The sequence below is a fragment of the Haliaeetus albicilla genome, chromosome 7 (genome assembly GCF_947461875.1).
Source record: "Haliaeetus albicilla chromosome 7, bHalAlb1.1, whole genome shotgun sequence".
Classification (NCBI taxonomy): Eukaryota; Metazoa; Chordata; class Aves; order Accipitriformes; family Accipitridae; genus Haliaeetus; species Haliaeetus albicilla.
Genome location: NC_091489.1, coordinates 13,724,780 through 13,751,256, shown reverse-complemented (window position 1 = coordinate 13,751,256; position 26,477 = coordinate 13,724,780). Strand labels below are relative to the sequence as shown.

At 39.0% G+C, this 26,477-nt stretch overlaps 1 protein-coding gene and 1 non-coding gene across 5 annotated transcripts; both read left to right on the top strand.

The window, feature by feature from the left end:
* The first annotated feature begins 115 nt into the window (after window positions 1–115).
* Window positions 116–25,049, top strand: LATS1 (large tumor suppressor kinase 1). Of its 4 annotated transcripts, none has more exons than XM_069786995.1 (8): window positions 116–348; window positions 5,201–5,709; window positions 9,417–9,552; window positions 11,449–12,974; window positions 17,674–18,256; window positions 19,285–19,467; window positions 19,714–19,820; window positions 20,849–25,049. In XM_069786995.1, exons 2-8 carry the CDS (start codon window positions 5,359–5,361, stop codon window positions 21,368–21,370), a joined length of 3,408 nt encoding a protein of 1,135 aa, XP_069643096.1. In that variant the 5' UTR covers window positions 116–348; window positions 5,201–5,358; the 3' UTR covers window positions 21,371–25,049. The 4 variants fall into 4 exon arrangements, with proteins under 4 accessions (XP_069643096.1, XP_069643095.1, XP_069643094.1 ...); XM_069786994.1 differs by having other exon boundaries at window positions 11,446–12,974; XM_069786993.1 differs by having other exon boundaries at window positions 9,417–9,567.
* Window positions 25,050–26,337: 1,288 nt separating this feature from the next.
* Window positions 26,338–26,408, top strand: TRNAG-GCC (transfer RNA glycine (anticodon GCC)). Its single transcript has one exon. It is a non-coding gene; the product is annotated as a tRNA-Gly (tRNA).
* Window positions 26,409–26,477: the final 69 nt, after the last annotated feature.

Genomic DNA, 26,477 nt, shown 5'->3' with positions numbered 1-26,477 from the left:
GGGCCCGTCCGAGCTCCCTCCCGGGGCGGGGGCGGGCGGCGGCCGCCGCGCTCCATCCGGGTCGGGGCTGCGGGGGGGGGGAGCGCCCGGCGCGCAAGGCAGGCCGGGAGCTGCCCATATCCGGGAAACCCTCCGCGGCGGAGACACCGACAAAATGGCGGCGCCGAACTGAGAGGCCCGTGGCGGCGGCGGCGGAAGCTGGCGGAGGGACCGAGGAGCCGCTGCCGGCATCGCGGAGGGCCGCGGCGGTCCTCGTCGTCGTCGCTGCCGCGCGGGCGGGGCCGAACTCCGTGCGCCCACGCCCGGGCTCGGGGCGCTGCCGCCACCGCCGCCGCCTTCTCGCCGCCGGTAGGTCCGCTCTGCCGCCGTGGCGGGGGGCGGGGGGTGGGCAGCTGCGGTTTGAGGACGAGAGGCCGAGGCGCGGCCGCAGCGCGGGGACGACGACGACGACGACGAGCACTCTCCGGCACGGCCGACCGGGGCGTCCTGGCCCCTTCTCGCCCCGCCGGGAGCGGGCGGGACGCGGCCGCGGGAGACGGTGCCTTCTCCGGTTCCCCCGCTGGGGATCGGCGCCTCCGAAGAGGGCTTCTCGCCCGCCGGGGACCGGCTGCTCGGGTGGGGCGGCGGGGCCGGTTGGGCCCTTGCGCCGCCGCCGCCGCCGCCGGGCGAGGGTCCGGCCGCCCCCGGCGCTCGTCCCGCCGGCCCGCGCGGGGAGGACCGGCGGCGCCGGGAGACCAGCGCTGCGCCAGACCGAGCTCGGTTCGCGGCCTGGGGCTGGCTGGGCGAAGGAAGCGCGGGCGTGCCGCTGCCCTGGGAGAGGGTCGGGGTGCTGGTGGCTGTGCTGTGCCCGGCGCTCGTCCCGGCGCTGACCCCCCCGGTCGGGGTGGTCCTCGAAACGCTGGGTCCTGCTGTGCTGTCGGACTTACCTTGGTACCGGTCTGTGGCAACGCAGCTTACGCTTTTGGTCCTCAGCGGCTGTCCGGCCGGTACCCGTAAAGATCGCTCTTAGGCGCCCTCGAAATAACGACTGCTGCTACTGAGGGTGACTCTACGTAAGTAAGACCAGTATCCTGTTAAAGGACATAGCAGAGCCTAAGAGTGGGAACAAGCAGAGAAAATGCACGATGTTCCCAACGTTCAGCGAGCCTCTGGTCATTTCCAGCTCAGTCTTCCCTGACCGTATGTAGTTGCGTTTGTTTACTGATGTCAGGGTCCAGCTTTCTCCTCATTCTATGGAAACTTTTAGCGCTGGAAATGAATCCTGTGGGAAATTGCTTTACAGCTCAGTGGCCTGTTATCTGAAGAACAGGTTGCTTTTGTTGGTTTGAACCAAGCCCCTACGAACTTAATTTTATGTCTCCTAAGTTCTTGGTTGTTTCCCACCACCCCCAGCAATAAAGTGTTGTGATTATGTATAAAATAAGTTATTAGAATAGGTACATGAGAGAGGGAACCAAACTAGATTAATATGTGGTGTTCAATACCTAATTGGAAATAGAAGTATTTAAAAGTATGCTCAAAACTTTCGGAGATAAGAAATGTTACAGATATATTACAAAGCTGTGTATTTTTTTCCCCAGAAAAACTTTGAAGTCATCAACAGTTGCATGCAACCATTCTGTGTTCTCATTCAAATGCTGATTTTTAAGTCTAGTCTTTCATGATTATACTGTAAAAAGACAAGTATTTTTTTTACTTACAGTTTGACCTGTAGAGGAAAATACTTTTTCCCCATATTTTGAAAAGAAAGGAAAAAATATTTTTTTTAAGTTCTTTAGGGAAGTGGAGAACTTCATCGGCAGAAACAGCTGCATTAACAAACAGATCTATCATTTACATGTAATAACACAACTGCAAGAGGGAATAGATGTCAGTTCCCTTGTATACAGTTTGTGTTTGCTAGTTAAAAGTACAAAATTGAGATAGGTTTCTTACCGAGCAGTCAAAACTTTCTTGCTTTGAAATGTGTGTAAATGTCTGTAAGAGAAGGTGACTTTGAATTTTGAGGTTCATATGTAAAGCAAGATGAACTGTAGTAGCACTTGCTTTCTTGTACTTCATTAAACTGAAGGACCAATTTAATTGGGTTTGTGAGCAATTAAGACTGTAGTTTCACATATACATCAAACTACCATTACCCATCATTGCTGCCAAATAAACAACCCACCAAAAAAAAAAGTTACTATTTATCTGAGTAAGTTCCTTAGCTTGATTGGCTCTCTGTGGCCTTACAAATAATTATGCTGGTGCTACTAAGTGGTGGGGGATAAGTGGACTGGCTGGTTTACACTGGTAAAGCTCTGCTTCTGCTAAAAATTTATGTGAAAGTGCAGCTTTATTTTCCAAGACTGCTTAGTGCATATCCTGTCATGCTGCAGTTGCCAGCAAAATAATAGCTATCAAACACTTACAAGGGATGCTGTCTTAAAGTTCTCAAAGCACTTTAGAAAGAAATACAATTATCTCGGTTTTGCACCTAAAGAAGTTGGAGCACGAGCTGATTTTTTTCCCCCTAGGTGGTAGACTCTAGGTCTCCTGATTCATGATTTAAGTGTCCTGTTAATTTAACCTTGATTTCTCTTAGGGGTGTTATATTTGTTTATCTCAGCTACCCACAGTGTAACCATAAAGTGAATATTGAAATACCAGATGAAATTATGGTAGAATACATAGGGGCAAAACAACTGTTTTCTCCTGAATTCCAGGCCCTTGGAACTTAATAAAAGGAATAATAACTCATGTATGGACACTTTTTTCTTCTCTCATTGGTATATGTGTGACACAAGATCAATACCAACTGTTTTATCTAGATTACCGTGCCAATGATGAGCTAGTCATTACTCCTAATTTTGACTGAATTTGAACAAGTAATCTAGATTACTAAGCCTCTAAGATACTTAGCCTTGTTGCCCTATGTTTTGGGATGAGTTTATGCTAGAGGTTTGACTTTTCTGGAGGTGGTGACTCTTTCAAGTGTTATAATGTCCTCACGCTTGGGTATCCAACGTGTTTTTTTGAAGCAGGTCTCTTGGAAAGAAAAGGAACATCCATAGCAAAACTAGTAAAATGGTCTAAATATAGTTGCTCCATTTTCCTTGGAAAGTGTTTTTGACAAAGTATTTTCAATGTGGTCTTAAATATGGCATGTTTTGAAAAATATTTTGAAAGTGGCCAAAATTAAATTGCATTTTAATTGCTCTCATGCTGTACTTTCTGCTGAATCTAGATTTCTTAATACTTTGAGCAAAACTTCACTGTTTATTATTAAAATTCACTTATATGTCTGATGATCTTTTCCTTATTCAGTGAGCACTGAAGAATTGTATGCTACCAGACTGCAGGAAAAAACTTCAATATAACTACCAAATTACATTGATTTAAGGTTTTAAACCTGTCACAGGGCAAAGAAAGCTTGTGGGTGAAGTTATAGCACCCAAGATTTAGATAGTTCCATTAGAGAAATTATATTATTTCTTAAGTGGTTCTCCAAGGAGAATGGGATTAAGTGGGTGTCCCTTGTGTTTCTTTTCACAGTCCTTATTTATGTATTACTTCAAGCTTTTGGGTTTTATTTGTATATGGGCAGCATGTGTATTTAATTAATATAATTTGCATGTATATTAGAGGGTTCTTTTTCCTATTAACTCCTTGTCGTATTCTTCTTCGATCACTGAATCATTAATTGGTTTATGGCAGTGCAAATACTGCAGAAGTGAAACGTGGATGAAGGAAGAGTGGCTTTTATGTAGACTGTGTAGAACTTAGACACCTGTTTAATTCATGGCTAATATGAGAAACTTATCTAAACACTACTTCTTTAAGAGACAAAAGATGCTTGCAGACATCTGAATCCTCAAAAATAATCCTTCAGAAAACTAGGAATCAATTTTTTATCACTTTGAGAAACAGAAACAAGAAAATAAGAACGTTTTGGTATTGCTACTGTTAGACATTGCGTTATAGTAAAGGAACAGTGTGAGTTGAGCTTTACCGTTCTTCTGGCTGCCTGTGAAGAGAAGTGCTAAAATATGTAATTTTTGTATCTTGCGCTATCTTAGTAACTGGTCTTCCTCTGTGGAGCAGTAGAGACTGCAAAAGTTTTATTTCATGATATTCTAAAGAGGCAAATGCTCTGTAACTTCTTCAGTGTTTCACCTTAGTTGCTCTATCCTTTGCCACTAGTTAGAGTGTTACAGTACTAACTAGTGCACAGCACGAATGCAGAGGTTTGAGTTCTCTGCCGACACAGGGTTCTTTCCCTGATGAGTCAGCGCCTTCAAAATGCAAACGTTTTTTATTTGTTTTTGGCAGAAAGTTCTATTTCCCTTACCAAATGTCACAGCTATGCTCTCAGTGAATTTGATGCTTGAGTTGTTAAATGGTTTTACAGTAAAAAAGTTTGATTAAATGTTGTTTCTTCCCCTCCCTGCTCTCATCTTCCCTTATATAAAATAAATTTTAAAAGTAACTATTGACAAAGACTGGAGGATTCAAGGAGAATCAAGCTAAGAGACTGTGACAGCCTTAGAAAACCAAACTCTTAAACAGGTTTAAATGGGAGATGGTACAAGAAATCATAAAGCTGTGTGTGATGAACTAGGCAAGTGTTTACCTTTTAAGTGTGTGACTGCTGAAGAATGGATACAATCATGGTAATTGTATACTTTCACTGGTGTACTTTGTACTTCTCACTTCCATCTGTTTGTGGGGCCTGATGTCAGAATTGTTGAACAGCTAGGGTGTTTGGTCCATATCCTAGTTAACTGGGTAGTGGAGTTGGCACCTTCAGCTATAAAAGCGTTGATGGAGAGAACGTGGGTGATGATGAATGGAGACAGCACCCAGCAGAGAGGGAAGGCAAAGGAAGCAGTGGTGGGATAGCACACACAGCAGTTCATACCTGCTCTGCAAAGCTTTGTCCACCATACTGAGTTCCTCTTTAGTCTGTCCACATCCTTTGCAATTCAGGACTGCTCGGACTTGAGGCACCTAAAACATTTTTTTGTGAATGGACTGTTAGAAGCCCAACACAGTTTGTAATTTAGGTTGAGTAAAAACTGCCTGAAGAAGTTGCTTAGCATGCTTTTAATAACTGTGAAGGCAGTGCTGCATGTGACCATTTCACTGCCACCAGTGCTACGTTGTGAACTTTGTCACTGCTGTACCTATAAGGGGATTTTTTTGTTTGTTTTGTTAACAGGATAGCAGTTTTGGCTTGTGACAAACTCCAGCACTACAGGACCCATGGTTTCACAGTGAAGAGCCACTGCTTTCACAAGTTCTGAAACTACCAGTGAGTCTTCCTTGAATTGTGGTGTCTGCGAGTCCTTGGTGGAGGTTGCATATATACATGTTTTCATGAAGAGAAGTGAGAAGCCAGAAGGTTATAGACAGATGAGGCCTAAGACTTTTCCTGCCAGTAACTATACTGGCAGCAGCCAGCAGATGCTACAGGAAATACGAGAGAGCCTCAGGAATTTACCTAAACCCTCAGATGCTGCTAAAGCTGATCACAGCATGGGCAAAATGTTATCTGAAGATCCTAGACAAGGCCGAAATCCCCCCAAATTTGTAACATATCATAAAGTTTTGCAGGAGATAAGAAACTCACTTCTGCCTTTTGCAAACGAAACAACCTCAGCTGTCAAAGGAACATCAGAAGTTAATCGGCAAATGCTGCAAGACTTACAAGCTGCTGGCTTTGATGAGGTGAAATATTTTATTTTCAAGATTTGATGTTCTGCTAACTATAAAGTATTAGTACATGTCGCAGGGGGTTTTGATCATGGAATGTTTGAACAACATATAATAAGCAAAATAGCTTCTTCAAAACCTGGTAGGTTTCTAATTAGTATGTAGTGAAACTGGTAATAATGGGGGATGGAGAAGAGGAATAGAAGGATTTAGAGAGGCTTGGCTTTGTGGTTTTTTTTTTTTCTTTTTTAAGCATCTTGTACAGTTTGTTCTTATGTGGTAGGGGTAGGTTTTTTTAATTTTTTTATATAATTTTAGGCAGAGAGAACTGGACTCTAGAACATGGATTTTGCCTCTGGTACTCGATGGAATTTTGAATTGTGCTCAGTTAAAATATGTTGATAAAATAAGGCCATTCTAAATTGAAAGACAGTACCAAATATTTCAGAAGTTAATTTTAATGAGTTTTTTACATCTGTGGCTTATAGAAACTTAAACTTTGTGGAGAAAGAAATTTGGCTATCCTTACTTTATGTACTTTGTCAAGTATATATAAAATAACAAGGTACATGACAAAAGCAGGTGCAAAATGTCTTCTCTGCAGTATACTCAAGACAAAAAATGTAAAAAATGTCAAGTCTCTTGAAAATCTTGGGCATGAGTAATTATTCTGCTGTTATTTTCATTATAAGAATAGGGAACTAAATAATTGTTCAATTTATTTATTTTTCAAATTTTTGACTAAACTTATTTCCATTCATCCATTTTAATAAGTGAAAGGAGTCTGAAAAGTGGTTTCCAGGAATAAAAAATTAACACACTTGCAGCTCCTGTGTTTTTACTGGGATTTGCACATCAAAGTAAATTTAACCTGTTTTCATGCTTTCTCTGTAAACCTGACTACAAAAGCAGGTTAAAAAAAATTGCTAGCAAACCACTCATCTTTCCAAAGGAAAAAGACACAGTACCATAACAGGGATTGCCTTTACAGGAGTACACTGCTTGTAGTAGTGACCAGCTCACGAGTTCTTCTGGCTATGATGCCTCGGTATTTATGGAGAGATCTACCTCTACCAAGAGTGAGCTTCTCCAAAACTATCAGCTGACTTTTCCTCAAAAATGTCCCAGGGTCAGGTGCTGATAGTGGTTTTTCATGTTCTGTTCACTTGCTCAGATACACAGTCCAGACTCTGCTTTCAGTAAGAATGGAAGGATTTTATAATGATAAATGATTTTGTAATAATTTGCTCCTGCTCTGCAGTTGGTTGCTGAGGTTGGTTTTTTGTGGTTTTTTTTTTTTTAAAAAAGTAGATCAGTTTTCCGATCCATTTTTTACAGATTGAACCTGCAGTCATTTTTGCGAACTGAGGAATGGTATGTGGCTGGATAATAAACTAGAAAGGTACCTTAAGTTGGTATTTTTGTTGGATCCTTTGTATCCTGAAGCCTTTTGCTCCTACCCTTTGTTCTTGGATACAGCTGAGAATTCCCAGGACACTTGTGGTTATATGGAACTTTTTTCAGGCACAGTGCCAGCATAAGCTGTTTCTGCCATATGTTAACCCACAGTTGTGTTGCCACAATAGTCCATATGGCATTGGCCTATGAACACCACGAGGAACAGATAGAGCTGAAATAGGAAAGCATTTTTCTTGGTGGGGGGTATTGGAGACAGCAAGTAGGAGTGAAATGAGAATATATTTTGAGCTGGGATTGTTTCATGGACTGGATCATAGCTGGGGTGTGTTGGCCAGCTGTAAGTGGCTGATTTTTTTTTTTTTTTAATATATTGAATGTCACAAACTTTCTGTTTATTCCCCCCACCCCTCAAGCAATAGGTAGTATTCAGGGTTAAAGCTGAGCAGGCAGATAGATAACTATCAGTATCAGATAGATATATATCTCTCTATAGTGTGTATATAGATAGTGATATATATGTATAGTAATTATGGGAGAACACAGTTGTCGTGTTTGTCTTAAAAAAACAAACAAACAAAAAACCCAACAAACAAACAAAACCCACCCTAAACAGCTTACAGGAAATCTCTCTTAGTAGGATTCAAGTGCAGTCCTCATACGTTCTGTGTAAGGTGATATTCTTCAAGACATAGAATACTTCAGGTCACATAAGGTGACCAAGGTTTTTGTTTTTCAGCTAGAGGGGGGGAGAGAGATCCTTTGGCTCTTACTCAGGTCCTCTGGTTAGTGGAAAGGGGACTAAATTTCAGCTCTTAAAATGTTACTGGTTCTGTACCTTGAGATTCTCTGTGTCTTTATGGCTTCATGATGTTAACTTGTAGGTTCAGGTTTATATATAGTAGAATTACTTGGCTAAAAATACAGTAAATTTGGTTTTAAAACTGATTAAGAAGAAAATTTAATTTGATAGGTAGAAATGAATGATGGGTCCTATAAAAGTATATTCAAATTGGAAGTTAAATACTCTGGACAACTTAACTCTCTGCACAATGATCAAATAGCATACTGGTGCAGAAAATGTAGTTTGCAACAGATCAGTCTTGCCTATAATAGAAGTGTTGCAGACATAACTGTCTTGTGAAGGAGCTACGAGATCAAAAGTTGTATCTGCTTTTTCCAACGATGTCAGCTGGTCTGTAAACACTGTGACAACCTTATTATATTTTTTTTTTTTAAATCCTTTTTTAAGGTTCTTCTTTTCACCAAATTTAATTATTGTTTCTGAAGGCTGTATGTAATTTTGTATGTTTGTAGTGTTAAAAATGTGCACAGACAGGGTGAAAGTATACATGTGGGTTTGAATTTGAAATTGATGCTGACTACTTCCCTTCTGAGCCCTCTTTGATTTCCCATTGATTTTAGTAGGAGGTGAATGCTGTCATATGTGGGTAACCTGTTCAAACATAATGTGAATGGAAATGATTGCTTTGATATGACAAAGTATGGCCATAACAAATCATTGAAGACAGTGTGCTTAATTACAGGGAGTTATGCTGTGGATTTGTTTCAGACTTGTTGAGTCAGCTGCACAAATCCTGTGTAATGTAAGTGGGAGAGCAGTGCCTGACACTTAAGCATCTGAAATGCTGCTTCTGTTGCTTGACCTTGATCTCATTCAAGTCACTGGAAAAACCACTGGTCCATAATAAATTTTCCATTGACAGAGCTGGGAATGGCCATCAGATCAAAACTTGTGCTTGGATCTCTAAGAACACAGAGTCTAAATCTACCACAAAAATAATAGAATTTCTGCCAGTAATGTTGTCTTCATCAGGAAGAATTCTTAGGGAGAAACTAATGGATATTTGTTGACAAAAAGTCATGCTGAGTTGAAGGAAAATGAGCAAAAACCAAACTTCTGAATTTGACATTAGAGTATCTTTCATAGAATAACTTAGGTTGTTGGAAGGGGCCTCTGGTCATCACGTAATTAGCTGTTACCTGGGTAGCATTTATCAGTGCATATAAGCAAACTGTTTGTACGAATAGCAAAGTGGCATGATTTAAATCAGACTACAGTGCTTCAACAAGTTAACTTCTTTTCCTGAAGATCCAGACTGTATGAGTGTTTTGGAGGATCTGCTGTGGAGAAAACATTTTAAAATTAGTTTTAAATCAATTGAGAGAAATCAGTTATGTATTTTGGTAAAATTACTGAAGGATGTTTGACTAAATAACAGTGATTTTTTTGTATTTTTGCTATTTTCTTGTAATTTATTTTTTGTATGTAATTTTCTCTTTAGGATATGGTTATACAAGCTCTTAGACAAACTAACAACCGTAGTATAGAAGCTGCCATTGAATTTATAAGTAAAATGAGCTACCAGGATCCTCGTCGGGAACAGATGGTTGCAGCAGCAGCAAGACCTGTAAATGCAGGTATGAAACCACCAGGTAGGTGTGTCCATGGTAACTCAGTAACTTACTGAGTGTATTCTTATAGGTGAAAAATACAAAACAGCAAATTCCTCCTTCATGTGCTCACAGTGGAACAGAGGAGATGTTGAGATACAGTTTTTTGCTTTTAAAAATGGCATGTAAAGTATAGTGTAATTCTTCTGAAAGATATGTGTATTTGACATGAATTTCTTAAATGTTTCTTTTTTATAACTGCATGGTCTTAAGATTGTATGTAAGTATTTTATACAAGGAATGGCATTCAGATCTCATTTTAGTAACTTTTGTCCCTCGTTGGTGCGATGCCCTTATTTTGTTCTCAGTGTCAGATGCCATTTAGAAGTCAGTGGTGAGCACTGAATTCTTTTTTAAATTTTTTGTCTCTCTTTTTCACATACTCTCCCACATAGCAGCACTACATGTGGGTGCTTCTGTGTGTGTGTGTATATATATATATTATTTGTATGTGCGTATATGTATTTATATATCATATGGCTACACAATTTGTATTTTAGGATGTCCTGTTTCAAGATCCCTCTCTCTGCTTGATTCCAGATTTTGTTTGTCTGGTTTTTAAGGCAGACTTCATGTTTTTATAGAAATTAGGGGACAGACTATAGCTTTAGTAGCAACAGAGTCAGAATTTTGCTACTTGCTATTATTGCTCTCTTAACTTATGCAAGCACATTTTTAATACGTCTTGATGGTTTGGGTTTTTTTACCAGGTTTTAGTAGCATCCACCTAAACAAATGGTAACTTTCAAATGCAGCAGAAATACTGAACTTCTGTTTGACTGAAGTTGGGTGCTGAGCTGCTGGCTCTGTCATGTTACATTTTTAAATCAACCATATAGGTATGAGGAAAAATTAGTAGTCAAGAGTAGCAAAGTACAGCCTTATTTTCATTTAGTCTGTGAAGCAGGGTTAGTCAGTGCTTGTATGAAGCTGCTAGCTAGATGCCATCATTTAGCTGTGATTTTCATTGTTACATGCAAAGATATAGTAATTAACATGTTCTTTGATGGAAGATACAGTGACTTTCAGCAGTTACAGTACTGTATGTGTTTACAAGTATCGCAGTAATAACATTGTAAAAAGCACAATAAGACTGCATGCACTAGCAGTTCCTTGTATATTAGTTTGTTTATATGATGCAAAATAACATCTGTAAAGTAAATATATTGTAGAGTTTGGGTATGTAAGTTTTACTTTCATACAGTTTTAGTTCTTGCCTCTATACAACACTTTTACCCATAAAGACATAACTTTTAAAATTAAAATACTTAATCAAATTTCACATGCAAGGAATATAACAATTTTGGATGAACTGTATGCATACAAGGGTGTAAGTGGACTGTTTGATTTTACAGCATTCAGTTAAATTTTAGTTTAAGAACACTTCATTTATTTTAAGTGTTGAACTGGAAGGAATAGCAACATGGCTAATGCTATTTTTCTGTGCAGTTGCTTTTTTTGCTTTTGTACTGAACATCTCGTCTGAGAGTTGCTTGTGTGCATGATTAAAAATACATAGTATGCCTAATAATTTTGCATGTTACCATTTTTTCAATTAAAAGTTGAGTGCATCTGTAATTGAAGCAAAATGCAGCTTCAGAAAAGTGATTTCTAAAAACTCTGATACTAGAATTTCATTGCATTTTTTTGCTCTTACACTGTGTACTGAGCATATTACCATGGCATGCTCTGTATTACTAGATAGAGATACATTTTTCATGTGAAGTACAGTGTATGATGCTATGTTGGAGAATTCCCATCCTATTTCTGGAGTAATTAATGCAGAAGAATAAAATATTCAAAGCAGTAAATAGAAATAATATCTAATAATATAAATACTGTGTTTTCTTCTTGTAAAAGCAGGGACTGTACAGCAATCAGTTAACCGCAAGCAGAGCTGGAAGGGTTCTAAGGAGTCCTTGGTTCCTCAGAGGCATGGCCCTTCCCTGGGAGATGGTGTAGTTTATCGCTCAGAAAGTCCCAGCGCTCAGCCTGATGTAGGAAGGCCATTATCTGGATCTGGCATTGCAGCATTTGCTCAGGCTCATCCTGGCAACGGACAAAGAGTGAATCCTCCGCCTCTACCACAGATAAGGAGTGTCACTCCTCCTCCTCCACCACCTCGAGGACAGACACCCCCTCCAAGGGGAACTACTCCTCCACCTCCTTCCTGGGAACCAAACTCTCAAACAAAGCGTTACTCTGGAAACATGGAATATGTGATCTCTCGTATTTCTCCAGTGCCACCAGGAGCGTGGCAGGATGGTTATCCACCTCCGCCTATGAATCCTCCACCAATAAATTCTTCCACGCAGGCTCAGAGAGGCATGAGTGCTGTCCCCATTGGCAGGCAACCAATAATCATGCAGAGTTCTGCCAACAGCAAATTTAGTTTTCCCTCAGGAAGAGCTGGGATGCAAAACGGCAATTGTCAGGCAGAATTCATCGTTCACCAGAATGTGGTGTCTGGGAACTCAGTGAGTCGCCAGCCGCCCCCATACCCCATGAATCCAACTAACAGGCAAAGCCCCACAGCACTACAGATGCAGGCAGGAGGATCTGCTCCTCCTTCAGCATACACCAATGGGAATCTTCCTCAGGCAATGATGGTGCCAAATAGAAACAGTCACAACATGGAACTTTATAATACAAATGTAGCTGGAATACCTGCGTCCTGGTCACAGCCTTCCCCTGTGCAACCGCAGTCATCACCTGGCAATGGGCATGACATGCCTACATGGCAACCCAATGTTCCTGTACGGTCAAATTCTTTCAACAGCCATCATGGAAATAGGCAGAGTCACTCGAGCAGCTCTCAGCCTTCGGCTACAACAGTAACAGCTATAACACCAGCTCCCATTCAGCAACCAGTAAAAAGCATGCGTGTGTTAAAACCAGAGCTACAGACTGCCTTGGCGCCCACTCACCCTTCCTGGATGCCACAACCAGTGCAAACTGTTCAGACCATTCCCTTCGCTGAGAGTCCCTCTACAAATATGGCAGTTATGTCTCCTGTTGCAGAGGCTCCAAATTACCAGGGTCCCCCACCACCTTATCCGAAACACTTGTTACACCAGAATCCCTCTGTCAACCTGTATGAGACAGGACCCAAGCTCAACAAGGAGGAACCACCTATTTTATCCAAGGAGGATGAGAATGAAAAGAATTATGAATGTGTTGATTCAACAGATAAAGAAAAGAAACAAATTACAACATCACCTGTTCCTGTTAGAAAAAACAAGAAGGATGAAGAAAGAAGAGAGTCTCGCATTCAAAGCTATTCCCCTCAAGCCTTTAAATTCTTCATGGAGCAGCATGTGGAGAATATACTCAAGTCACATCAGCAGCGTTTGCATCGGAAAAAACAACTAGAGAACGAAATGATGCGGGTAAACTCTTTCTTCTTTCTAAATCTATGACTAGAACTGTTCCCATATTCATTTTAAGAAATATGTCCTAATTGTAGAATGTTTAAATAGTACAGATAAGTAGAACATTGTGGTATATTGTGGTATTGAAGTCTATTTTTAGTTTTTGTTTGAGATGTGGCAAGTTCTTCATTGCTTTTTTAAGTAATTCATTGTCTTCTTAGAAATTAGTTTTTTTAAGTAAGGTTTTTGCATGTCTAAATGTAGTTCATCAGGCTTATGTATGATGAGGCAGCAGAAGCAAAATCATTGTTGCATGAACTGAGATTTAACTACATGGCTCATAGCTTTTTGTTATGGGTTCTATTTAATCCTGATCTTTGAGTGAGTTATGTGGAATATTTTAATGATTTGTTTGTTTAATATTTTTATTTTTAAAAAATAAACACTGGAGGTACAAGCAAAGCAGGGACAAGTGGTAGGCTGGTTAGCACGTTTATATAGTCACCTAAACAGTGATAGGGTTTTTTAAGTTCAAATAAAAAATCAATATTTAAAAGTTAGATTTTTAGAATGAAAGGACATGGTACCTTTTGCCTAAGTATTTTATAATCCAGGCTGTAAGGGTATGTGTTTAAACAAGGGGTAATTGAATGGGGATAATAATACAAAAAAAAAAAAATCAACAAAACAATGTAAAATCAACTTCTTTGTGCCTACATGAAGTCAGTTGTCTATTTCTGGGATTTCATTGTTCTGCTAAACCAAATGAAAAGGGTAAAAACTGGAATTGATGTATACATATGTCATTTCAAAAGAGAAAATAGTGAGAAGTAGTGAAATGAAGATTTGCAGAAATGGAAATTCAAGATGTATTAGTTATATGTTTTTCTTAACCATTGTAGTTGAAAATTTGACATAAGTATGATGTACCTTTTAATTTATTCTATGAAAGAATGTATTTGGCTTATGCCACTTGAAGTGCTGTTTTTTAAATCCGTGTTTTCTTACTCTTTGAAAATTCTTACTGTAAGCTGTAGTGTTTTATAAGTGTTTGCTTAATCACGAATATGTAAACATTAGCAAGATTTCTTCCTGGAACTCTTTCTAGATCTTTATGCTTAGTCTTCTCTCTTTCCTTTTCACTTCCACTAACAGCTGATTTAAACTGTTAAGGTGTGGGAAGCTTTCCTGAACTCTGTAGCCTCCATCCCTGTGTAGACAAGTAAGATTCTGGAGCAACAGTATTTATTAAGAATAGCATGATCCCTTTTTAGAGGGCTTTGCATGCAATCCTGCATCAAAATTAAGCATGAATTTGTTTTGACTATTTTTAAGTACTTAAATGTAAGATTATAATTAATGTTGATTTGCAAACTTCACTTTCCCTTCTTACTGTGTTGTGTTCCATAGTATCGCAAGCATAAGTATGTGAAAGCACTGATATAACTTTTCTTGATATTTTTCTTGTGCATTTAAAGCACCCTAGCAAATGTCTTATATGAAATACGATTTATAATATTTATACTAGATTTAAAGCTGGGATGTTTAATTACAGACTGAAGGGTAGAAAATGGGGTATTATGCTGCAGCAGACCTCTCCTTTTTCATTAGGGTATAGGAGAGGAATCCCACAACAGTGAAGTATATTTTGGGCCTTCATGAGAAGGAGAAAGGGAAACTAGCTCATTACTTATTTTCAGGAAGTTTAAGAGGATTAAACAAGTATTGAATCCCTTCTTTTCTCCCATTTGGTAGGAATTTCGAAAGAAAAAAAATAAATACCACCAGAATGCATCCCTACAGAAATACCTACATTCATAGGATGCAGTATTTCTAGCATCAGTGACATATTTCTATGCTATCAGGTTTCCTAGGGAATAGAGTGGAGCTGTCTCAAAAATATTTAATTTGGATGTCTGAATTTGGCCAAGAATTATGCTAGATGTCTTTGCCACAAAGAGAAACTTAAGTCATGATTTAAGGCACAGCAAGATGAGAAGGGATCAAAATGAGAGCAAGTTGTGTGATATTGTAGCACAATTCAGGAAGCTCTTGTGTCTGGCATTGACTAGAAGTAATTAGAGGTGTATGTGCATGAACATTTGTGCAGCTGACAAAGTTGGTTAATTTTTGGTAAATGCTGTAACTCAGGAGAGTTTTAGGGAAAATACAGCAATGCAGAGAGCTATCAGTTTGTGATTAACATTGATTTAGTGGATGGCGTAGGAAAAAGTGAAGATGGGTTGGGGGAAGAGATGACATTGTGGTATTTGGGCTCTTGTTTTTTACAACAAAACTGTTAGGACGCAACAGCTAGAGAGCAGGTGCTAGAAGGTAAAGCTACAATGTTTTTGGAGACTCTATTTGTATGTCTTGCAATGATTAATTACTGTATTGGGTATCACTCCTTCTAGGGTTTTGTTGCCATCTAGATTATATTCTTTGCCAGTTTTCTAACTGATCAGTGGGGTTCAGTTTGTGTGCAAGTGGGGCTGTACTGAAGCAGACCTCATGGTTCAGATGGGACTTGAAGGTGACACCCCCCACCCCCCATTGTCTGAACTTCAACAGGGCCACGCCTTCATATATCTTCTTGACATTTGTAAGTCTTCAAAAATCCCTCTTTCTGTATTGGAAGTGTGCCTTAAGCATGTTCATTCACAGAAAACTTGAGGTGTTTCTGTCCTGGAAGTCAGTGCACAGGTATTCCTGCAGTAATGTGTTGAGAAAGGTTCAACTCGCTTCTCTGAGTCAAGAAATTGTCTATTTCCCACATCCAGTCTTGAAACTACTGCTACCCAATCCTAACTACTGCCTGTCTGATGTCTACAAAAATTTTTGTCTCGAATTTGAAACAGCCTTCCCCATTTATATCTTACTGAATTGATATTGCTTGTGAAGTTTGTTTGGGTAGACACGCATTTTGTATGCATTTTCCTAATTGCATCTCCTTTGGATCCATTTTTGTTATGATGCCTGTAAGAAATTTTTCTAACAGTATTTTCTTTAATAGGTGACATACAGTATCCTGAAAGCACTTTTAAGATACTGAATGATATTTAATTGATCTTTTATCTCACCTTTTTCCTCAGTCACATCTATTATATTTTGTTTCAAGTTATGTTGTAACTTACAGAAAGCAGAAGTCATCTATTAACACGCAGTTTATACAGGCCTAGACTAGTGGTTACCTAATCCTGATGGTGGTCCTGAGTACTGTTATGCAGACAGTATCTTAAGTGTTTGAAGCATTAATGAGATGGAAGCAGCAAGATTTGGTATCAAGAATCAATAAGATGTGACAGTAAGAAATTGAAAACTTCTAGAATAGTTCTTCAGTAACAATTGTGATGTTTGCAGGGATTCAGTTTGGCCATGTTCAATTTTATTTCATGATCAGAACATCCAGGAAAAAATAAGGCAATATACTATAGGTTGAACTTGGAAATCATTGCTGTAGGATGGTGATCTCAAGCCCGGTAGGCAGATAAAATAATTGAGATGCTATGAAAAAAGGAGCATATAAGATTTTGAAAATGCTGACAGAAAACAAAAGAAGGAATGAACATCAAGCTATGTGAGGGTAGTGTCACAAAGAAGAGAATATAAAAAATGGAAGAAAGATTCTGCTCACATTAAAACCAAAAGAAGGGATATTTTGATTCCAGGGCCTGAAATTTGCCAAGAAAAATGGCACTGGAATTGAATGGCACTTTAAATGAATTGAAGCCAGCAAAAACACACTAGGAGGCACCCATGTTGGAATATGACGAGAATGCTCAGTGTGGTTCTTATCTATAAGGGTTTCCACACTGTAGGCGATGAGTTACATGTAGCCTGTGTTTCAGCTGTCAGAATGTTAGCAGTGTTGGCCAGAACACCAGGGATGTTCATTCAAGATAGGGTTATGTATGCAGGTGGGAGCCAAGAACTGATACTGTGGGGAGGAGTAGGCCACTTCAAAGAAACTGCCCTGCTCAACTAGTTTGTGTGTAGAGTGGAGAGCGATAGAGTGTGACTGAAGTCCTGTTAGAAGGAGGTGGATTATGTGATAAGAGGGAAGATCAGGTCTTGGTTTGTGGCAGAGGCACGTGCTTGGTGTGGGTGGACAGTAGGAAACGGTGCCATATGGATCTGGTTTGTGTAGCTACACAGGAAAGCACGAGAGTGAGAGAGTCACATACTCCCTCCTGCAACTGAAATTCCACTGACATGTTCGGGAAGTTTAGTGACTTCTGCTCTAGGTAGTCTAGAGAGTGGAAGCCTTTCCCACAGCAGCTCCTTAGTTAGCCCTCAGCGACTTACTGCTGCTAAGCACGTCTTGGCTTCCTTTAGCACTGCAAAGAGAATCAGGGAGGCAGTTGATGCACACTGTTACTCAGATAAGTATTATTTGCAGTGGTTTTTATCAGTAGTTTGTAAATTGCCCTTTCTGTGCTCGAGAACATACTTCCTTCTCAAGAACTTTCTGGTGCATGGCACCTCATGCATTTTGCTGTTGCAAGTGATCACGTTTTGTTTTGTATCACTCCTATATGTTTTCATAGAATCCTAATGTGTAAATTAAAACAAAACAAAACAAAAACCCTTTAAGTATTATTTCCCATGCTGTATCTAAGTATTTGGTTTGCTTTACCTAAGCCTTGTAATTACAAGAAGATCACCAAGAATTAAGAGTACTGTTCACTATTCAGATTTAATTCTGTTTGCTGCACAGGTTGGATTGTCACCAGAGGCCCGAGATCAAATGAGGAAAATGTTATGCCAGAAGGAGTCTAATTATATTCGGCTAAGAAGAGCTAAAATGGACAAGTCGATGTTTGTAAAAATTAAAACCCTGGGAGTTGGTGCATTTGGAGAAGTTTGCCTAGCAAGAAAAGTGGATACTAATGCTTTATATGCAACAAAAACTCTGAGGAAAAAAGATGTCTTGCTTAGAAATCAAGTTGCTCATGTTAAAGCTGAACGGGATATCCTTGCAGAAGCTGACAATGAATGGGTGGTTCGTCTGTACTATTCATTCCAAGATAAGGACAATTTGTACTTTGTAATGGACTACATTCCAGGAGGTGATATGATGAGTCTCCTTATTAGAATGGGTGTCTTTCCAGAAAATCTGGCACGGTTCTACACAGCAGAACTGACCTGCGCAGTTGAAAGTGTTCATAAAATGGGCTTCATCCACAGAGATATTAAACCTGATAATATCTTGATAGACCGCGATGGTCATATTAAATTGACTGACTTCGGGCTCTGTACAGGTTTTCGATGGACCCACGATTCAAAATACTATCAGAGTGGTAAGAGAAACATAAAAGGTTTCTTCGTTATTTTGTTGATGTGTCATTCTTTGCAAGCAATTAAATAATAAATGAGTAGAAAGATGACTGTGCTGTTTCCTTTCTGAATAATAATGCATCTAACAGTGTCTGCACACCACTCAAATTATAGAAAACAGTGTTTAGTTAGGGTGAGTTTGTAAGCATGGGTATTGATTCCTTAAGGGAGAAGGAATGAGCTATGCTGCTGTAAGTTTGTCCCATTAGTGGCTTCTGAAATTTGGAGGCAAAAGGTCAGAGTGGTAGCAAGACAATTACACAGACAACAGCCCTAACTCTGTTTTGAAGATAGGACTGATGTTTTAAATGTAATTGTTCTTGAAAACCTTGCCTCAAGTTCTGACTGTCTCATGTACTTCCTTTTACTGTAACTTATTGATTTCTGAGAAAGGATTAAGTAGGCTTTTAAAAATCCTACTTGATTATTTATAACAACAGCTAAAAAAAAATGTTAGGGGAAATACAATTTCACAGTTCTGAGAATGGTAAAATACAGAATTTGCAATAATCTATTTTTAATTTTCAAAAATAAGTGTACCTTAAAAAACAATTTTATATTACTTTTGCCTTATTTTTATCAAAACATCATGTATCTTAGGCCAGACTGTTACACAGTCTCTGGAGAGAAGTTGGTTTAAAATTTGGTTTTATTTTTTGATGCTTTAAATATTGGGTTTTTTTCTGTTTACATATGAGCAAGAACAATATAAACTCTGTACCCCCAGTGTGGTTATGTTAAGGAAAAACTGAGAAAAGATCAAACTCAATGTCAAAAATTAACTTAAAAAAACCAGTGTCCTCAAAAGTTGGTATTTTATGTCATAAGCAAAAAGTCAAAATCGTGATGTTGATGACTGTTTTAGCTCTCAAATTGAGTGTTGAAACAGATTCTGTCTTATTACAAGAAATGTTAACAGGTGAAGAAAATTTCATACTAGATAAGAGCTAAAATAATCTTCAATTTTGGCATCTTTCTCACTCAATTATAGGTGATCATGCACGTCAAGACAGTATGGATTTCAGCAATGAGTGGGGCGACCCAGCAAATTGCAGGTGTGGAGATCGGCTGAAGCCACTTGAACGTAGGGCTGCACGTCAGCATCAGCGCTGTCTGGCCCATTCCCTTGTTGGCACACCCAATTATATTGCGCCAGAAGTATTGTTACGAACAGGTAATGCATTTTTGTACTGTCCTCTCACTGCAAAGTAACTGATACTCAGGTAGCTTGCTTCACATTTCTTACACTACCGCTTTCTTGTACTGCCCAAGTATATAATATTTTGACAAAAATAGTTATTAATATGGAAATCTTAATCAAGTTTTGAATAGAATTCTCTTGTGAACCTTTTTTATTCTTAGCAATACAAGGTTAAAATTACACTAAGGCTTTGACTACCTTGTTTTGACTTCATTTCAGGTTACACACAGTTGTGTGACTGGTGGAGTGTTGGAGTAATTCTCTTTGAAATGTTAGTGGGGCAGCCTCCCTTCCTGGCACAAACACCGCTGGAAACACAAATGAAGGTAACTTTAAAAGTCTAGTATTAGCAGTCTGAAAAAGCAGGCTTGAAATTTACATGGTCTTTCTAATTTGTAATGGAATCAAAGGTGATTTTTGAGAGTGCTGCTCTATCCCAGCATGTCACAAACTAACAACATTTTAAACTTTATGTTACTGTGGTGGTACACTTAATTTGTAAAGGGACTTCAAGGATCACATTCATATCTTTTGTCTGGTCATACAGTAAACATGCCAGCTAAAACTTATGTTTCAGATCTCAGTTGTTCCCTTTCACTTATTGCACCTGTTCCAGTTGTTATTTCCACTTTTTCTTCTTCTCCTCTTCCAGCATCTGGGTGTTCTTTTCCCACCACTTGGCTTCCATGCCTGCTCACCTGCAGAGGATTTCCTTTGGTGATGTATCTGCAGGTGCTCAGCATGCAGAGGTGGAGGAGCAGCAGATAACTGTGGCTGCTCAGGGTTACTGGCAGCTCAGAGCCATGAGTTGCTTCTTTCCTGAGCTCCACCTGTTTCAGAGAAACCATGAGGGCAGTCTTCTGCAGGTGCCATTTTCACAAAACTGCATTCAGCTTGCAAGATATTAGTTGGCTCAAATGTAGTGCAGTATTGATTTTTTTTTTTTAAACTTTAAATCTGTTAATCTTTCCAGTGGATCAAATAAATCAAAATTCAATAGCCTCACCTTCTTTTTAAGATTGTAAGCCATGTGCTTAATCTCAGGTTCCAGGTGCTGGATTTTATGGTATCTTTGTTGGTTTATAGCAGGGGTATTCTGTGCCAGACTATTCATGTTCCAAATTTAAACTAAACTTTATCTGGATTTTGCCAGATTTCCAGATAAAATATTCCTTGTGTTTCTGAAAGAGCAAAATATTCCTTGTGTTTGCCCTCTCTAGTGTGAAAACACTTAGAGGTGTTGAATGATTGCATTGTGGCTGTTTGTTGTTTTTGTTTTGTTGTTTTAATTTTCACTGTGTTTTTTCCTTTTTATGAAATTGTAAATAGAATAACACGTCTTTTTGCTTTAAAGGTTATCAACTGGCAAACTGCACTTCATATTCCACCTCAAGCTAAACTGACTCCAGAGGCCTCTGACCTTATTATAAAACTCTGCCGAGGGCCAGAAGATCGTTTAGGCAAAAATGGTGCAGATGAAATAAAAGCTCATCCATTTTTTAAAACAATTGATTTTTCAAGCGATCTACGGCGGCAGTCTGCTTTCTACATTCCCAAAATTGCTCATCCTACAGACACGTCAAACTTTGATCCAGTTGATCCAGATAAATTGTGGAGTGATGATGATAAGGAAGGCAATAGAAATGATACACTTAATGGGTGGTACAAAAATGGAAAACATCCTGAACATGCTTTTTATGAATTCACCTTCCGAAGGTTTTTTGATGACAATGGCTACCCATATAACAATCCAAAGCCCATTGAGTATGAGTATGGTAGCTCCCAAAACTCAGAACAGCAGTCAGATGATGATGATGATGATGATGATGAACAGGCAGGTAGAGGAGTTCAAAATCGTGACCTGGTTTATGTTTAATAGAGGAATAAAGATTAAAAACTAAATAAACTTATTTTGCAGCTGCAGTTTTTGAAAAGTCTCTTAAGAGAATTGAGGGAAGATTGTTAGGGTAAATACAGGAAAGCTTTTTTTCTTTTTTTTTTAAACACTAAAAAAATTGTGTCTTCTCGTTCGCTCTCTGTACATTTTGTTTCCCCAGAATAGAGGGAAATCGTTCTCAAATATTAATTTATTCAGCGTTGTTAATTGTTTAATTTAGAAGAGATTTGATGTTAGGTGAAAAAAAATATCACTTGAATTTTATTATTGGTTCTGTGTACTCTAAGTACTCAAAATAGGAAATAGTGGTTTTCTTTTCTTTTTTTTTTCTTTTTTTTTTTTCCTAAGATGATGCCTGGTATCTATTTGTACATATAGTGAATAATTTTAGAAAACAAATCTCTGCTTCAGAATTTTTAATGACAGTTTTTCCTTACATTGACCAAATATAAAACTTACTTTACACTAATAAAGCTCTCTGATACATTTCGTGGGGGGGAAGGCTGCTGTACCCTCACTTCTTGCTGTATTTAGCCTAATTATTCACAGTGTTGGAAAAACTGAGCCATCTATCTGGTGAAATGTTTCCAGCTCTTGTGGTAGTGGCATAGTTCTCAGCTTTGGAACAAGAAAGGTCAGTCTTGGCTATAGTATGATAAAGCATTAGAACTAGTATTTTATTAAATAGTAATTGAATTTGACATAGTAATGCTGTAGCATGTGACTGGTACTCCCAAAGCAGGACTGCTCACTCAGAAACAACTTGATTGTCTCCTGTCATCAGTTCTCATATAGTTATGAGAAGAAAAGAAGCTTTAGGAAAAACACTTCCTGAAATCTAGTTTAATTTTCTGACTGCAACCAAACTGTAAAGTGTGTACAGTTCTGCTTTAGTTGGAGTTTTTAGTTTGAAAAATAAATTTTAGAAGTTTCTTTATTATATGTTTGAGATAGTAATGGGAAAAGACTATAAATTACAGCTTTTGAGGCTGTTGTTGTGGAGACCAGTTTCACTTGGCTTTAACAATTTTCCTCCTAGTTACAGACAGTGAGGAGAAATGACGTGCACCAGTCCGAGCCATCAGTGCAGTTTCAGTGGTCCGTCTTTCATAGTCCAATTCAGAACAGAATTAGGAACTTACAGCTGTGTCTGCTGCCTTCTGCATTACTGTTTTCATAATTTCCCACAGCAGGTGAGCAGGCATCCCCTTGGGTCTCATGATGGGAGGGTACTGCGCCTGTTGAGGTTATTGGGAGCAGAGAGGGGGGGGCAGCCCTCTAAGCAGCTTCCCTGAGATAAGGCCAGGAGTTACAGGTGAGAGGCAGAAAGAATTACGTTTTTATCTCTCTCCTCCTTTCTCCTGAACCTAACACAGTGGTAAAGAAAATGCACTATTTTTAGTGAACAACTTGTCTTTTAAAACATTTCCTCCTCCTTGGAATTGAATTCCAGTGGATAATCTAATAATAATGTGCCTGTAAGCATTACTGCTTTCTTAAATTATTATTTATGCCATTGCACTGGCATTGTGACTATCTAAATGTCATGAAATTGGTGTTCATAGCTGTTCTTGCAGCAAACACCAGTTACTAGTTTACTTTTCTCACCAAGCTGGCTTAAGAAATTCTTGTGCTCTTCCAGCCATTCGTTCCCTTTCTGTGCTCCAGTTCAGCATCTCTGTGCCAGTGCAACTGTCTGTAGTACTGTGCTAAATACTGGATCAGTGAAAAAGCTGCTTGGTGTTTAGCGTTTGGAGGTTTCTTTCTTGTAAGTGTGTTCGAGTGATCCTGTTTCCAGTGTGGTCCAAAAAATTACTTATATTGGCATAACTGAGGAAGGAGTGAACTGCAGTAAAGAAGGTTGGCAGCGGGGAGACTTCTTAAACTGACTTGGACACAGGAGAAAACACTTGTGGAAGTTCTACCCTCTACTGTGAAGTGCTTATCATGGTTAGAAAATGGTTACGAAAAATTGTTTTCTTTTCTCAAGCAGGTAGTTAGTTACTTTCTATAATGAAAATGGGCTTGTAGCTTAATGAAACAATTAATGTTGTCTGCTTGTTCCACAGCTGTTGAAATAGAATAGTTTTTAAGATTCGTTTCATTTAGCTTAAATATTATAAAATGGCTGCAGTGTATAACTACTCCATTTTATATATTATGTAAAAAAGATTGTTTTCCATGTAAATAAACTTTAAAGATTATCCTCCGTCATAGTAAGTACCCAGTAAAACTGGTCTACTTGTCTTGGAGTAAAGTATAATATATTACTGGTTAAAGGTAATTTAATCAAGCCTGCCTTACCATTTGTGAAACGTGCAGAGAAAATAATGTCAATTCTTCATTAAATTGACTGTTAAAATTGCCTTTTTATCTGAGTATATTTCTCCTCTGCCTGCGTTTGTATTATGGTATATTCCTGTTTAACACTATAACTTGTCTTTAGCCAATGTGTTTTGAGAAGAAAAAAAAAAAAAGGAAAAAAAAGGGTCCTGAAAAGGCACCACGGTTCTATACAAGCAAAACTAATTGCTTTTATTAAAGGAAATTATTGAGTCTTTTAAGGACATGCGCAAGAACTGAAATATTAAATATTATTTTACCATTTTTAAACAAATATAGGAAGAGCTCACATCTTTAGAATTTGGTAGATGCTTCTGGTATTCTCTGTTATCTTGTGTTAGAAGTTTGTAATATATCTTGTTTGAATTTTGCCGCCTATGTGCTGCAGTATTATATATTTCCTTGCAAAAATGCAGTGTGTTACAGTACAAGTTCTCTGAGAATACATAAATGTTGTCACAACTCTCCAACATGCTATGCCTTACCCATGTTTTGAAACTTCACGTTTCATACGTAGATTCAGAGTCTATTGAGATTCTTCATAGCTGCTGCTTAAAACATGGGTGTTTCACTGGTGACCTATGATGGGGATTGCTTTGTACAGGCAGTTGAGAAGAGAGGCTCCTAACCAGCAGCTTGTGGAATTCTGCAGTAAGTTTTAATTCAGGTTACTTTCACTTTGTAAAGCATGAAAACAAATTTCTTTTGTGTGCCCTTGTATACATATTAATTGTATTTATAAAATGTTCTATAATCGTATAACTGTACTGTAAATACTATTTGATATTCAGTGGCATTCTATCCTAGGGCAGGCCCTCTTGCTGTATCTTTTCTATCCTCAATTTGTAATAGAATCTATAGAATATATGGCTAGAAAGTCTCTTTGAGACTGACCTATCTTCTGCTGTTGCAAAGCTGTGAGTGGGAATGATTTCTTTAGACTCCTTTTAATATTATTCAGCTAATAGGCAGTGCAGTGGGTGGGTTCTTAGATGATGCTGCTGTCACCCAAGATACTATTAGGCTTTGGTTTCAGATGTCTTTGGTGTTTCAGATCAGACCTTTAATCTGTTTGCTTTAATTCAGCCAAAGCAAAAAGATAATAAATTGGATCAATGTTGTAGTAAGATGTTTGAATGCCTTAAGATGCTCTTGATAAAGGCACTATTCAAGTTTACTGATTTATCTATATAGATATATATAGATATATTCCACATGTGTATATGTATATATAATGTCTTTTTTGTATTATAAATATCCTTCTGCCTGTCAGTTCTTTTGGATCCTCCAATTAAATACATAGACCACCGCACAATTCCGCTTAAGCAAGTTATTCATTTATTACGTGCCTAGTTACTAAACTTGTCAATCTTGCATTATCTCACAGTCATAGTAAGTTACTCACCACATGCGTGGTATGTGATCTCTGAATGCTTACTGGTATGCTTGGGTTTTATAGGGTTACATGGTGGTGGCTTGGACCATGATCTCCAAGTCAGTCCCCTGACATTCGTATGAAAAGAACACGCACCTTTTTATCCTGACTTTTCCAGCGGGTACCCCTTTGTGCAGGAGGCCCAGAGGTCCTGCTTGCCTGTCTGTACCCGACAGCTGAGGAGCTGAGGCTTCCTTGCCCCTGCTGACGGAACTGTTAGCACAGTGTGCGTCTTGGACCTGGGGGGATGTGAGTGGATGGTTGCATTGACACTTATTTAAGTTACTTCAGAATACAAGAAGGAATTCCAGCAGTTGTGAACAGCCTAACTGAATTAGCAGCTACTGGTAATCAGTGACATTGCTGAGGTTTACAAACTGTTTTCTCAGAATCGGTTTCTGTAGCCTAATGCCTGCTGAGATAATAAAAAACACAATGAATCTTTGTAAGCAGTGAAAATAAAATTCTTGTTTGGGCTAATCAAATATGAAATGTAAACATTAGTTGCCCAAATGCATTTATTTTTCTTTCCTTCTCCTTCACTCCCCTGAGTCCCCTTTATGCTGCAACAACTCTACTTGATTAAGGAAAAAATTGCATATGTTTTAATAGCAAAAATATCGTTGAACTTAGCTGTCATCTCACATTTGTAACCTGTCCTCAAAAGTATATATTTTGGTGTTCAAGAGTTCAATTTATTGGTGCTCTTTCCCTGACCTCTGCTGCCTCTTTCATCAAAATAATTAAATCTTAGTTGTTTATTATGCATACATTATGTGTCATAAAGCTATTCATTTTCTTAAGAGCGATATGGTATCTCGCAGCTTTCAGGTTTATTAGGGAAAATCGTCTTTGAGAAAGTCCCCTTCTTGAAGCGCCCATCTCAAACTGCTGGCGCAGAAACCAGTGCCTTATCCCAGAGGCTATGTCGATCCTAATTCTTCTACCTTTGGGTTGAGGGGGGGGTGGAAGTACGGCATCCATTAGCCACCTGCAAAGGGAAGAAGGGTGATCCATTTTGGGATTCTCAACCGCCGCCGCGGGCTTTCAAACGGTCGCGGCGGGGCGGGCCCGCCCCGCCGCGACCGTTTGAAAGCCCGCGGCGGCGCAGGCGCAGTCCGCTCCTGTCACCTTCAACCGAAGGAGGCGGGAAGACCTCATTGTACAGGCATTGGTGGTTCAGTGGTAGAATTCTCGCCTGCCACGCGGGAGGCCCGGGTTCGATTCCCGGCCAATGCAGGTGACTTTTTTTTTTTTTTTAATTATTATTCCCCACTTAAAAATAAAAAATAATAATAAAAAGCTCGT